The sequence below is a fragment of the Crotalus tigris genome, unplaced genomic scaffold, assembly GCF_016545835.1.
Source record: "Crotalus tigris isolate CLP2741 ecotype Arizona unplaced genomic scaffold, ASM1654583v1 scf7180000018055.714482, whole genome shotgun sequence".
Lineage (NCBI taxonomy): Eukaryota > Metazoa > Chordata > Lepidosauria > Squamata > Viperidae > Crotalus > Crotalus tigris.
The window spans coordinates 251,179-265,484 of NW_024096798.1; the positions used below are offsets into that span (position 1 = coordinate 251,179).

Consider the following 14,306-nt stretch of genomic DNA (forward strand, 5'->3'; position numbering starts at 1 on the left):
GCTGGTTAATACTGTATGGAACAAAGCTATGACTGAATCTATATGTTCTGCTTCGGATACCACAGAGCCCCCTCCCAGAAGGTAACAAGGAAAACAGGTTGTGAAGAGGATGTGTCATGTCCCAGACAATCTGAGCAAACAAAAAAGAATTGAAAAAGAAAAGAAAAACTTCCAAGAAAAAAGGAAAATAGAGGTGCAAAAAGAAAAAGGAAAGAAAAAGTAAGAAAAGTAGAAAAATTAAGAAAAATAGAAAAAGACTTCTAAACTTTCTTTGGTACAAATATAAATAGAAAAAAGCATCAAGTTTTTACTCAAAGGTTAGCATTTGTCTATGTTATATTTAAAAACTGATTTGTGGATTTACATGCTCATATTTTATCTACTCAATTCCTGACTAAACAACTTCTCATTAGCAAAAGTGAGCTATCTAATAAAGACACTGAGACAAGATCCAGGATCCAAATAACTAGTGGTTATTAAAGTACTAATATTGGGGTTCATACTGAGTTGAATTCAATCCTGCAAGGAACAAACATTAATGCTTCTCAGACCAATGGCTGCTGACCCTCTACCTGAAGATATCTAGGGAAGGGCAATCTACTACCAGTAGCTCTCTGAGTAATTTGTTTTACTCTTTACTGTTAGAAAGTCTTTTTACCATTAAATTGGAATCCTGTTTCCTGTAACTAGAATCTATTATTCTTATTGGATTTTGCTGCACTGTCAGCCAAATGCTCTAACTGGATTTGGCATTTTTGTCCACCTATTGAGTCCTTCCCAAGAACCCATGTAAATCCCCAAATCAGGATAGGCAGAAGTTGATACTTTATGGTGTTAGAGCAGTGGTTCTCAACCTGTGGGTCGGGATTCCATTTGGGGTCGAACGACTATTTCACGGGGGTCGCCAAACAACGCAATCCACCATTTTTTTCCCCTTTTCCTTAGCTGTGCTACTCCCTTTTATTCTATTGGCTTTTGAAAGCCGATAGAATAGACTCTCTTGAATAGAGTCTAATTCTATTGGCTTTCAAAAGCCAATAGGAATTGTCCAGGCTGTCTCTGCCCTGCTGAGCCTGCCAAAAGTCCCCTTCTGCAAACGGTGCTGCACCAGTTGAGTAGTCCTCGACTTACGACCGGTTGAGTAGTCCTCGACTTACGACCGGTTGGGGGTCGCGGTATTAAAAAGGTTGAGAACCACTGTGTTAGAAGTAACGTCGCAGAATGGAAGCTATTTCGAGTAAAGCTGCCTTTTGAAATTGACCAATGGTGATTTTGTTAATGTCGATTGTGTTCAAGTGGTACTCCAGTTGTTTTGGGATTACACCCAAGCCTCCTATTTCTGTTGCTACTACCTTTGTTTTCTTTTGCTGCAGTCACTCTACTTCTATTTGCTGGTCTTTATATTTTGTTATCTTCTCCAGTTGTTTCTCTCAGCTGCCCACAGGTACTGCCACATCCCCTATCCAGAATTTTTTGTCTTTTTTATCGACAATTGTTCAGCTTTGAGTATTATGTGGCAAGTTGCCTGTCCTTTTGAATTTTAAAGCCTCAGAGCACTTTTCAATTACTTTCCCTATTTTATGGTCCCACCAGTTCTTTCGGACACACAAATGGTATACCTTGCAGATCTTCTGATGTACGATTGCTGCTAGTTTTTCATCCCTTGTAGTCAGTCTGTGCAAACGTCTTGCAGCAGCTACACCACGTGGTCCACTGCTTCTTCAGATATGAGGTGGTCCTTGCTTGTCCGTTGCTGTCTTCTCAATTCTGGCTTTACATGTATTTGTTCTTAAGGCTTTGTCTTGTGCAGTCAGAATTAGCACTTGGGTCTCGTTCTTCAACTTTCCTGCTCTTAGCCTTTGCTAGGTCTTAGAATCATAGAATCCTACAGCTGGAAGGGACTTGGAGAACCTCCAGTCCAACCCCTTGCTCAAAGCAGGAGATCTCATCCCATCTTGGACAAAATCTGCTATTTTTTTAATGTACTGGCCATGTAATATTTTGTCATCCTGTATCTCTTTTCTGTTCTTCATTCTTGTAAGCCGGTTTGATCTTTCTTGTACTCAGTAAGCCTTCCTGATATAACAACTTCACTGCATCTTCTTCACTGTTCTTAAATATTCTTCCAAAGCCCTTTTTTCTTCTTCAACTGTCTGATGTACTTTCAACATTTCATGCAGATTTCCAAAATGCAGATTCAGAATGGACAATCCCTAGATATGTTTATCTTACATGTTCCTCATAAGAGGTTTTTCTTCTTGCCTTAAAGAGATCCTCGGAAGGATGGAAGGCCGAGTCAACTTTGAGGCGGTCAGGATTGAACTGTCAAACTGTCAAACTGTCAAATGGTAGTCGGCAATCAGCAGAATTAGCCTGCAGTATTGCATTCTAACCACTGCACTACCACAGAGATCAGTCCTTTGGTCTGGCAGACAAATATTACCAGCATAAATTTCCTCCTCCAGTTGTGAACCTCTAATCCACGGGTGTCAAACCCACCGTGTCACAACGTATCACGATTTTTTTTTTTTTGCATTGCTGGAGCTGAGGTGGGCGCAGCCTCCGCATAATGCAACCGGGCTGCCGGCTGGCAGTTTGACACCCCTGCTCTAATCTATCACAGGAACAGTGATAATAATACATAGCTATTCAGATCCAGAACAGAAAAGGTGCTTGAGAAGGGACATGGATATACAGGTAATCCTCGACCTATGACCACAATTGGGCCCAAAATTTCTGTTGCTAAGTAAGACAGTTGTTAGTGAATTTTACAATCTTTCTCGACCCAGTTGTTGGCTTCCCCATTGATTTTACTTGTCAGAAGTCACAAAACGTGATCACTGGGACACTACAACCGTCATAGATATGAACCATTTGGCAAGCATCCAAATTTTGATCACATGGTCATGAGTCACTTTTTTCAGTGATGTTGTAATTTCAAATAGTCACTAAATGAACTAAAAGAGTCTTTAAGAAGGACTCAAGCTTTCTTTAAAAGCCCATGTCTTTTCCTTGGTTTGCACTGTGGTCATGCGGTCTACTAATAAAATAACAGTTCTCAAAAGAAACCAGCATGGCTGCATAAAGAACTCTCTGACAAACTGAAAGATAAAAAGGACAAGTGTAGAAAGTGGAAAGAGGGGCACATAACTAAGTCAGAATATCAGCAAATAGCCCAAGCCTCCAAAGATGAAGTGAGGAAAGCCAAGGCTCAAAATGAACTAAGGCTTGTGACCAAAGTCAAAGATAACAAAAAAGCTTCTTTCAACATGTAAAAAACAAGAAAAAAGTGAAGGAAACGATTGGTCCATTTGTGGGTGAAAGTGGCAAGAAGGTGACAAAGCAACAGGGAGAAAGCAGAACTACTTAACTCATTTTTTGCATCTGTCTTTACACAAAGGGAAAAAACAGACCAAACTATCAAAAATAGTGCCATAAAAAACAGAATAGAAACACAAGTTAAGATAGGCAAGAAAATGGTAAGTGAGCATCTGTCCAGCCTAGACGAGTTCAAATCGTCAGGACCAGATGGATTACACTCCAAAGTTCTCAAGGAACTGGCAGATGTGATCTCAGAACCACTGAACTGTATTTTTCAAAGATCCTGGAGCACAGGGGAACTACCAGAGAAAAGAGCTGATGTAGTTCCCATCTACAAAAAAGGGGAAAAAAAATGGACCCAGGAAATTACAGATCTATCAGCCTGACCTCAATACCTGGAAAAGATAATCAAACAACAAATTAACGAACACCCAGAGGCAAACAAAGTCATTACTACAAGCCAACATGGGTTTGTCAAAAATAGATCATGCCAGACAAATCTTATTGCATTCTTTGACCAAGTGACAAAATTAGTGGATCAGAGGAATGCTGTGGACATAATTTACTTGGACTTCAGTAAGGCATTTGATAAAGTAGAACACAACCTACTACTTGACAAGATAGAAAAATGTGGGGTAGAAAGCGCCACCATCAGATGGATCTGTAGCTGGCTGACCGGCTGTACTCAGCGTGTGGTCCTCAATGGAACTGCATCTACATGGAAGGAAGTGTGTAGTGGGGTGCCCCAGGGCTCTGTTCTGGGCCCAGTGCTCTTCAATATCTTCATCAACGATTTGGATGAGGGGATAGATGGGGAACTCATCAAATTTGCAGACGACAACAAGCTGGCAGGAATAGCCAACACTCCAGAAGACAGGCTTAAGATACAGAAGGATCTCGAACAAACTGGAACACTGGGCAATATCTAACAAAATGAAATTCAATGGTGAAAAAAGCAAGGTTCTACATTTAGGCAAGAAAAACCAAATGCACAGGTATAGTATAGGGGGTACCTTGCTCTAGTAGTAACTGTGAGAGGGACCTCGGAGTCCTAGTGGACAATCACCTAAATATGAGCCAGCAGTGTGCTGCAGCTGCCAAAAAGGCCAATGCAGTGCTATGCTGCATTAACAGAGGGATAGAATCAAGATCATGTGAAGTGTTAATACCACTTTACAATGCCTTGGTAAGGCCACACTTGGAATACTGCATCCAGTTTTGGTCACCACGATGTAACAAAGATGCTGAGACTCTAGAAAGAGTACAGAGAAGAGCAACAAAGATGATCAGGGGACTGGAGGCTAAAACATACAAGGAACGGTTGCTGGAATTGGGTATGTCTAGTTTAATGAAGAGAAGGACGAGGGGGGACATGATAGCAGTGTTCCAATATCTCAGGGGCTGCCCCAAAGAAGAGGGAGTCAAGCTATTTTCCAAGGCGCCTGAAGGAAGGACAAGAAGCAACGGGCGGAAACTAAGCAAGGAGAGAAGCAACCTAGAACTAAGGAGAAACTTCCTGACAGTTAGAACAATTAACCAGTGGAAGAACCTGCCTCCAGAAGCGGTGAATGCTCCAACACTGGAGGTTTTTAAGAAGAGACTGGACAGCCATTTGTCCGAAATGGTATAGGGTTTCCTGCCTGAGCAGGGGGTTGGACTAGATGACCTCCAAGGTCCCTTCCAACTTTATTATTATTATTATTACTCCAAGTATAACTGAATTGAGGTGGCAACTCAGTGTGACAAGCTATCATAGAAGCGAACAAGAACTGCAACATACATCAGTAAAGAATTGTTAATATTAGCCTGAGGTAAATGCCCAACGTACGAAACTGCAAGAGAAATTTCCTACCCTCTTTTATATATAAAGTGGAAGATCTTCAAAGGATTTGAGATTCTTGTTCCTACTTTGCTTCCTACGTGGGCTAAATTGTCATTTATGAGATAAGCTGTCAACAAACTCAATTTCTGTTGTTGCTATTGGAGTTTTATATATTGTACAACCAATATTTTAGTTTACTGTATTTTATCAAATCTCTATGAGCTAGCTTGAATGCTTAGGAAGCCAGAGAAAGAAACAATCCAATTGCATCAAAAATTTGCCTAATGGTGAGACTTTTATGATCCACAGCCTTGCCATCTGACCGTGTCCTGAGCAGAGATGTAATAACTAGCCCATTTGGTATGATTATCACTTGCATCATTAATTGTAACTCAATGCAATGTGAAAAATAGGCTACTAATCTGAGTTAATTTCTTTTTAAGACAGGTTTCCCCAGACATACATCAAGCTTGATGCCCTCTGGATATATTGCTTATAGGTCCCATGTATTTGCCAACTTTGCTGGATTGATCAACAGAAAATTAGAGAGCATACGGGGAGGTGATCTAAAGCAACATCGGAGACTTTGAAATTGAAGCCAATTTTTTTCCCACGCCTGCAGATAACTAACGATAAGGCTTCCATATGTCAATTACAAATTATGCTGATATATTATGATATCCTGGGTTCTTTGGAACAATTTGATATAAATGAAGGCCAACACCAGCTGAAGAGCTGGCTGCTGTGATTTCACATTGTTATATATAGCAATAATAGGTGGATAAAAATGCCAAATCAAATCTATACATCTGGCTGACTGTGAGACAAAGCACCATCATCATAATACCACTTGAATATCATCAGCATTGACAAAATCACCATTGGTCAACTGCAAAAGGCAATTTTATTTAGAACATTGTATCCTATGATTGGTCCGCTAGTGGGAGAAAGTGGCACGAAGGTGACAAGCAACAGGGAGAAAGCAGAATTATTCAACTTGTTTTTTGCATCCGTATTTACACAAAGGGAAAAAACAGTCCAACCTATCAAAAACAGTACTGTAAAAAAACAGATTAGACACAAGTTAAGACAGGCAAGAACATTGTAAGCGAGCACGTTTTTTATATCATGGCAACCAAAACTGCATGCAGTATTCCAAGTGTGGTCTTAGCAAGGCATTATAAGACCACACTTGGAATACTGCATCCAGTTTTGGATGTCCACAAACTTAGACTGTTGCAGCACCTCCAGTCACATGATAAAAACAAACAGGACCTTCCCGCATTTACAACAAGCCTCCAGCCATTGTCCCAGCTGATCTTTCTCCCAATTCTCCCCGGTGTGATTGTGCCCTGCTTTGCTGGGATGGTTGCAGCTGGATTTTCAGGCCGTGGCAGCTATAGTGCAGGATTTGAGGCAGCACTCTTTAGTGGCGGTGGCTGCGCTGGAGCTGAAGTAGATGCTCAGGGCAGACTGGATCCCTGGGCCTCTGCTTCAGTCCTAGCACTGTCACCGTTGCCAAGGAATACCACTGTGCAGAGAGGCCGAAAGAGCAGAGATGGGTGGAAGGAGTTGAAGAGGAGGCACTTCCATACCTTGGAAGAACAGAGGCAAGGAAAGGAACCCCTTTTCCTAGTGACAAAATTTCTGGTCCCGATGGTGTTCCTTAAGCAAGGACTGACCTGTACGTGCTCACTACAGTAAATCACACTAGAGCAGGTCTCCAGCTCATAGCACACTGAAGGAGTGTCAACGCTGCTAATATTGAATGTTCTTGCTTTGACAATATATGCAGAACTGCCTGGTATTTTTAGAGTTAATTCAGACAGAGAGAAGGGAGGGGAAATAACAAAAGCCAGAACGGAAGTGAATCTCTGCCCTCTGGGCTAATTGGAAGATGTGACTTGTGACTGCAAGATAAGGGAGGGGTTTAGCAAGAAAAGTTAGATGCCAGCAAGAGGAATTCAGATTCTGGCATAAACTTCCATGATGTGCCGTCAATTTGTAACACTGTTAATAAAGGCTTTAGGATAAACATGCCTGGAAGTTCTTTGAAGTGTTTCATTAGTCAGAACCATGACAGCATGCCAGAATCTAAATTCTTCTTGCTGGCATCTAACTAATTAGGAGACTATCTAGTTCACTTGATTCTCTCTTTACATCTCCGAGCAACTAACTGGGTCTCACGCTGGAGGAGACTCCATCTGGCTTACTAATGTCTTTCTGGGTACCCTGAACCACCGAACGTGGCTCGCACTGGAGAGAGAGACCCCCCTGGCTCACCTGGTTTTCCCAGAATGCTTATTTTCCTCTCCCGCAATTCATTTATCAGTGGCCAAGTCATCTTTTCAGGAGTTGAAAGGAATAATTCCAAAGGAGTAATTAAGACAAAAATGCACCAGACCAGCGTTTTCAAAGAGAAAAATCTGAACACTGGATTATTCCAGGACCGTTAACAAGTAATTTTGCACATTCTTGTCTTGTACAACTGATTGGAGTCCATAAGCCAATGGCCCGCTTTAGAAGGTCCCAGCAGTCTCTGCCACAACCAATAGGCCATGCAGGTTGTGTTAACAGAAGATTATATTTTAGTCTACTTCCACTTGGTATATGGAAAATTGTGTGACGGCTTTGGTGTTTACATCCGGCAGACAATGGGGGTATTCCCTAACCAATTCTTCGCCTTCCCAGTCTTAGGCCACTGCTACAGTACCTCAAGACCAAGCAGCAGAATTTGATTGTTAATTGCAGGCTACCAACAGTGCAACTTGGATGTTCAATGAACTGTTATGGCCTGTTCCCTGGAATGGAGACAGCAGCCTGGGCGAGGTTTCTGGCCCAGCAGGTACCTATTAAGACAGACACGTCAAACACAAGGCCCAGGGGCCGGATGCGGCCTGTGAAGTGGTTTCATGTGGCCTGCGAAGCCATCCTGGAAACAGTGAGGGAATGGCCCCCACTGCCTTGGCCCTGACCCAGCCTGGCTGGGAGCCAATGTACAATTTTGTGGTGGCCATCTATGCTGAAACGCATTCAGTCTTAGCTCCACAAGGCCGTCTAGAAACAGCGAAGAACCAGCCCCTGCCGTTTCAGCCCCGCCCTCTGGGTGCATGCTGGGGAGGTGTCACCCTTTGTGAGGAATGAAGAAATGGACCATCGCCTGGAAGTGGCCAGCACATGGCCCTCACCTACTTCACATATCCAGCTTGATGGGCTCCGGCGAAAGGGTTTCAGCAGGTAGTGAGGCTCCTCCAGTGGACCCTGCCTTGGCACTTGCCCCGGTCCCACCCCCTTCTGCCAGAGACCCTCAGATCTGCCCCACTCCTGCCCAGGCCCCCACAGGCACCCTTGAGAGCTGGCCATGCCCACCCAATAGGCCACACCCACTCCATCCACACCCAGCCAGTAGGCCACACCCACCCTGGCCAAACCCACACGCCCCCGAGGGCCACCGCAATGCTGATGCGGCCCTCAATGAAATTGAGTTTGACACCCCGGCATTAAGAGCTCACAAAAACTGTTGGTTCTATATACTTTTATTATATTTATAACTGGACAATCACACGTGTACAAAATGGGAGACCACACTACCTGAAGCAGAGGACTGTGGATTGCAGCAGCATTTTCCATCGACCCAAAAGCTTTTAGTAGAAGAAAGCATGAGCCGTTGGGGCAAAAGAAAGATGGGCGGAGGAAAGGAAGAGGAGGAAAGATGGCTGGCCAATTCTTAATCAAAGGACAAATCCTTTGGATATTACTGATCAAATCAGTCTCTCCTCAGTTATGTGCCAGATTTTTTTTGGGGGGGGGGAGGAGAGGGCGAGAGGAAGGGGTAGGGATTGTGTTTAAGAGAGAAAAGGTCCTGGCTTTGTCAGCTCCCACCAGCGCTCCAAGGAACTTGTCCCTTGGAGGCTGTGAAATTCTTTGCTATTCTCACCGTCCACGATAATAACCCTCAAGACATTTTGGTCACAAACCCTCCTCAGCAATGAGGAACACTCCCACCTTTGCCGCACAACAACAATTACAACAGCAAGAGCCAAGTATAGGAGCCAGAATTCATTCAAGGGTTGTCCAGTCGATGATTTCTTGTCTATTCTACTGATACATATGCACAAGGGTTTCCAAAAATACTAGGTTATAATGCAAGTAGTGACAAACAGAAAGGGGGGGGGGGTTATCACACGGTGGATGTTCCCTAAAATGACCACAAGGGGGTGGTATTAAGACTGGCCCTTTTGCATCCTGGGGACAGAAGCAAGACAGGAGCCAGGCTCTCAAACCACCTGCTGTCAGCTGCTTCTCCAACAGTAACTGAAACAAAGCAGGTGCCGGTGTCCCCCCCCCCCCTTTTTTTCCCCCTCCCCAAAGAGCAGCTGCAGGTTTCCAGCTTCCAGCCACTGAATGGAGGATGGGCCAGTGAAATGCTCTTGAATGTCGAGACCAAAAGGTGAGAGAGAGAGAGAGAGCTGCACAGGGCTAGCATCTTGTCTCGTAGATCCCGCTCCTGCCGATGTATCTCACCCATTTGATCACATCATGGTCACTGTAGTTCAGCTTTGGCTCAAAGACTTTCAGGTAGCGCACCTTCAGCCCGGAAGGCGCAAAGGGAACCTGGACAAAGGCAGAACACAAGGATGGGAAAGTGAGCGTCTTACGGAGAGACCTTTCCAAGGCTTGCCCCTTCCGAATCTTCCGTTAAGTCAGTGGTTCTCAACCTTTTTAATGCCGCGACCCCCCAACCGGTCGTAAGTCGAGGACTACTCAACCGGTCGTTAAGTCGAGGACTACTCAACTGGTGCAGCACCGTTTGCAGAAGGGGACTTTTGGCGGGCTCAGCAGGGCAGAGACAGCCTGGACAATTCCTATTGGCTTTTGAAAGCCAATAGAATTAGACTCTATTCAAGAGCGTCTATTCTATTGGCTTTCAAAAGCCAATAGAATAAAAGGGAGTAGCACAGCTAAGGAAAAGGGGAAAAAAATGGCGGGCTGCGTTGTTTGGCGACCCTCGTGAAACGGTCGCTCGACCCCAAATGGGGTCCCGACCCACAGGTTGAGAACCACTGCATTAAGTCAAGGCGAGACTTACTGGGGCTGCCGATAATTAATCTACCGTAATTTCCGGCGTATAAGACAACTCGGCGTATAAGACGACCCCCGACTTCAGCGCCGATTTCCACGCTTTAGAAAGTCGTCTTATACACCGGAAAATACGGTAACTTGAGACCCAAAGAATTTCTCGAGCGGAGCACAAAGTAGGGAAGAAAAAGAGACACAGTTTATGAGTACATCTAGCTTGTTGGCTAAAACGAGATTCCAGTTACTTTCCCCGAAAGAGACTCCATAGCTGAACCTCCGTTTTGAAGGTGCCCTTCACACAAACGCACGAGGCGAACTAAACTTTCCTCGTAGGCACAAACACAAAGTATCTCGTAATCTTCCCTCATGGAAGCCTAGGTTTTCATCAATCCTTTCATTTGAGAGGTCACAAGGCAATGAAACACGACTCTGGAAATCAGTAACCGACTAAAGAGATGATGTTGCAAAGGTTTGGATTTTTTTTGAGGATTGCCTCCACATGTGCCGAGGACTCCAGGGAAGAGATGGGATACGTTTTCCAAAGCCTGGGAAGGAGATGTTTGGCAGCTGCCTCGGTACCACCAAGAGGCCTGAAGAGGGGGCTGCTAAAGCCCCTCAGATGTTCCGATGCCGTATCTCCTGTTCCTGGCAAGCTCTTAGGACAGTGGTTCTCAACCTTTTCAATGCCGCGACCCCCCAACCGGTCGTAAGTCGAGGACTAATCAACCGGTCGTAAGTCGAGGACTACTCAACTGGTGCAGCACCGTTTGCAGAAGGGGACTTTTGGCGGGCTCAGCAGGGCAGAGACAGCCTGGACACTTCCTATTGGCTTTGGAAAGCCAATAGAATTAGATTCTATTCAAGAGAGTCTATTCTATTGGCTCTCAAAAGCCAATAGAATAAAAGGGAGTAGCACAGCTAAGGAAAAGGGGGAAAAAAATGGCGGACTGCGTTGTTTGGCAACCCCCGTGAAACGGTCGTTCGACCCCAAATGGGGTCCCGACCCACAGGTTGAGAACCGCTGTCTTAGGAAGAACGTGGCTGCTTACCTCAAAGTTCATAGAGATGGGTGGCCGGGCCCATTTTTTCTTGTCGTTGGTTGGAAGCAGTTCTATCTCTGCGCTGATCTGAGACTCTTTCATTCCAGCCATCCTTTTGATTCTATAACATTGAAAAAAAAAGAAATTGTCGTTTAAGATAGACACAGGTATCCTAAGCACACTCCCTCTGGCTCAGCTTAAGAGCGGGGCTTTCCAAACTCGGTAACTTTAAGACTCGTGGTTTTTAATTCCCGGAATTCCCCTAGCCAGCCATGCTGCTGGGGAATTCTGGGAGCTGAAGTACACAAGCCTTAAAAGGGGGCAAAGGGTGGAGACCCCTGGCCTAGAAAAGGGAAGCACAACTTTCCGCAGTGCCAGTAACCGCTCCAGCTGCCCGATTCAGAAACCGTGTCACTTACTTCCAGACAATGGCATTCTCGCTGGCCTTGTATTTTGCCTTTCCTTTCATGCAGATGACTTGTACACCACTAGTATTGAGAGGAGTCGGGATTCGCACCTGGAAGATATATTTATTTGAGTCGCATTGGGCTGCTTGTTTTGTTTTTGTAAAGGAAGAGAAAAAGGTAGTGTAAAAGCAAAACTGCACACCCGAGAAAAGAGCAAGAAAATCATTTGGGGAAGATCGCACTCCACTTACAACCCATCCATCATTTAGGCTTGAAATTACAATGGAGTTCCCCAGAAATATATATACAACAGAGTTTCGACGTTCTGACAGTCGCTTACGCCCACCCCCCAGATCACATGATTGCATTTTGGACACTTGGAAGCCAGCCCACGTTTCCAATTGTTTGCGGTGTCCTGCAGTCATAATGTGGCTACAATTTACAACTTGTTGTTGTTAATTGCGAAGTCGTGTCTGACCCATCGCGACCCCATGGACAACGTTCCTCCAGGCCTTCCTGTCCTCTACCATCTTCTGGAGTCCATTTAAGTTCACACCTACTGCTTCAGTGACTCCATCCAGCCACCTCATTCTCTGTCGTCTCCTTCTTCTCTTGCCCTCCATCTTTCCCAGCATTGGGCTCTTCTCCAGTGAGTCCTTCCTTCTCCTTAGGTGGCAAAAGTATTTGAGTTTCAACTTCAGGATCTGGCCTTCTAAAGAGCAGTCAGGTGTGGGGGAATTTGCACGCGCAGCAAACTGCCATGCTTCCCCCCCCCCCACACACACAAACCTCATAATCTTTTGATACCCTTTGACCGAAGGAAGCAGCCAAAAGATCACCCCCTTTTGACTTAATACTTTACCTACCTAAATAAATAATATGCTTTAAGCTCCCTCTTATCTCTTCCTGTCCTTATCTCTTCCTGTCTTTCATCTACCTGTATTTGTCTTTACCTGATCTCTGACCATGTAATGTGTTACTAGAAAATAGTTGCTTATATGAAGGAATTTTTCAATTACTTTATGTCAACAGCTAAAGGTTAAACTTATGAATGTAAAATGTCGGCAGTTAATGGTAAAGCCTGTGTATGTAAAAAGTATATAAGAAGCAATAAACTCAGAGTTTGTCAAGCTGTGTCCTGCAGCTTCAAACCTCTGCTCAAGACATGCCTGCATCTTTTTCTTAACATCCTACAGTCAGGGTTGACCTCCTCTAGGACTGACCGGTTTGAACGCCTTGCAGTCCAGGGGACTCGCAGGAGTCTTCTCCAGCACCACAGTTCAAAGGCCACCATTCTTTGGCACTCAGCCTTTCTTATGGTCCAATTTTCACATCCATACATTGCAACTGGGAAAATCATGGCCTTGACTATACGCACTTTTGTTGGCGTATAGCCAAATCATGGCATCCGGCCCTCTCAATTCCTGGCAAATAGATGGGGAAGAAATGGAGGTAGTGACAGATTTTATTTTCCTGGGCTCCGAGATCACCTCAGATGGGGACTGCAGCCAAGAAATTAAAAGACGCTTGCTCCTGGGGAGGAAAGCTATGGCAAATCTAAACAGCATTCTAAAAAGCAGAGACATCACCCTGCCAACAAAAGTGCCAACAAAAATTTACAACTACACCTGTGTTTACTTTTGGTTTCTGGCAAAAAAAAAAAAAAAGCCCACTGACTAAAATGGCTTTACTTAGGGACCACCTCATTTAATGACTGTCACAAAAAGGATCATAAAATTGGGCCGTCAGGTGGTGACTTGCTTAACGATTGGCTCCTAATTCTGGGCTCACATTACAGTTGTAAGTTGAGGACCACCTGTACAAACAAAAGGAGCACGAAGAATTCCTTAAAAATCGTTATCACAATTCGATAATCAAAAGCTCAGAACGTGGAGGGCCCTGCTGGTTTCATTTACAAGCATCATTGCATTGTCTTTAAACCGAAAATAATATTACGGAAATTCTGTGTTTCTGTGTCTTTTACTTTATAAGGAACGGTTGCTAGAATTGGGTATGTCTAGTTTAACGAAGAGAAGGACAAGGGGGGACATGATAGCAGTCTTCCAATATCTCAGGGGCTGCCATAAAGAAGAGGGAATCAAGCTATTTTCCAAAGTGCCTGAAGGTAGGACGAGAAGCAATGGGTGGAAACTAATCAAGGAGAGAAGCAACCTAGAACTAAGGAGAAACTTCCTGACAGTGAGAACAATTAATCAGTGGAACAGCCTGCCTCCAGAAGTGGTGAATGCTCCAACACTGGAAGTTTTTAAGAAGAGACTGGACAGCCATTTGTCCGAAATGATATAGGGTTTCCTGCCTGAGCAGGGGGTTGGACTAGATGACCTCCAAGGCCCCTTCCAACTTCACTACTATTACTATTACTACTGTTATTGTCAAGCCTCCGGGGGCTTGCCATGTAACCGGGGAAGGGGGGATGCACACAGCAGCTCACCACCGCCAAGACCCGCCATGCCGCCCATCACCACGGCTGCTGCCCAGACCAAACGGACCCGGTCCCAGGGCTCATGCGCTGCAGCAGTCGTGCAGACGCAGACGACCACAAGGCAGAGCGTGGACCCAACGTCTGCCGATAGACGGTCGGCAACGGAGACACGGGAGACTGCCGGCGCGCCTGCG

The 14,306-nt window shown here is 44.7% G+C and overlaps 1 protein-coding gene across 5 annotated transcripts in view; it reads right to left on the reverse strand.

The window, feature by feature from the left end:
* Positions 1-8,661: 8,661 nt before the first annotated feature.
* AP2M1 (adaptor related protein complex 2 subunit mu 1) overlaps positions 8,662-14,306 on the reverse strand; it is a 45,654-nt gene continuing 40,009 nt past the window's right edge. For 4 of the 5 annotated variants that reach the window (XM_039347203.1, XM_039347207.1, XM_039347205.1 and 1 more), the window contains 3 exons: positions 11,682-11,779; positions 11,272-11,383; positions 8,662-9,757 (listed from right to left, as the gene is read on the reverse strand). In XM_039347203.1, the coding sequence (XP_039203137.1) occupies positions 9,623-9,757; positions 11,272-11,383; positions 11,682-11,779 (345 nt within the window). In that variant the 3' untranslated portion in view covers positions 8,662-9,622. The remainder of the gene's footprint in view (positions 9,758-11,271; positions 11,384-11,681; positions 11,780-14,306) is intronic. The other variant, XM_039347204.1, reaches the window with a different exon arrangement.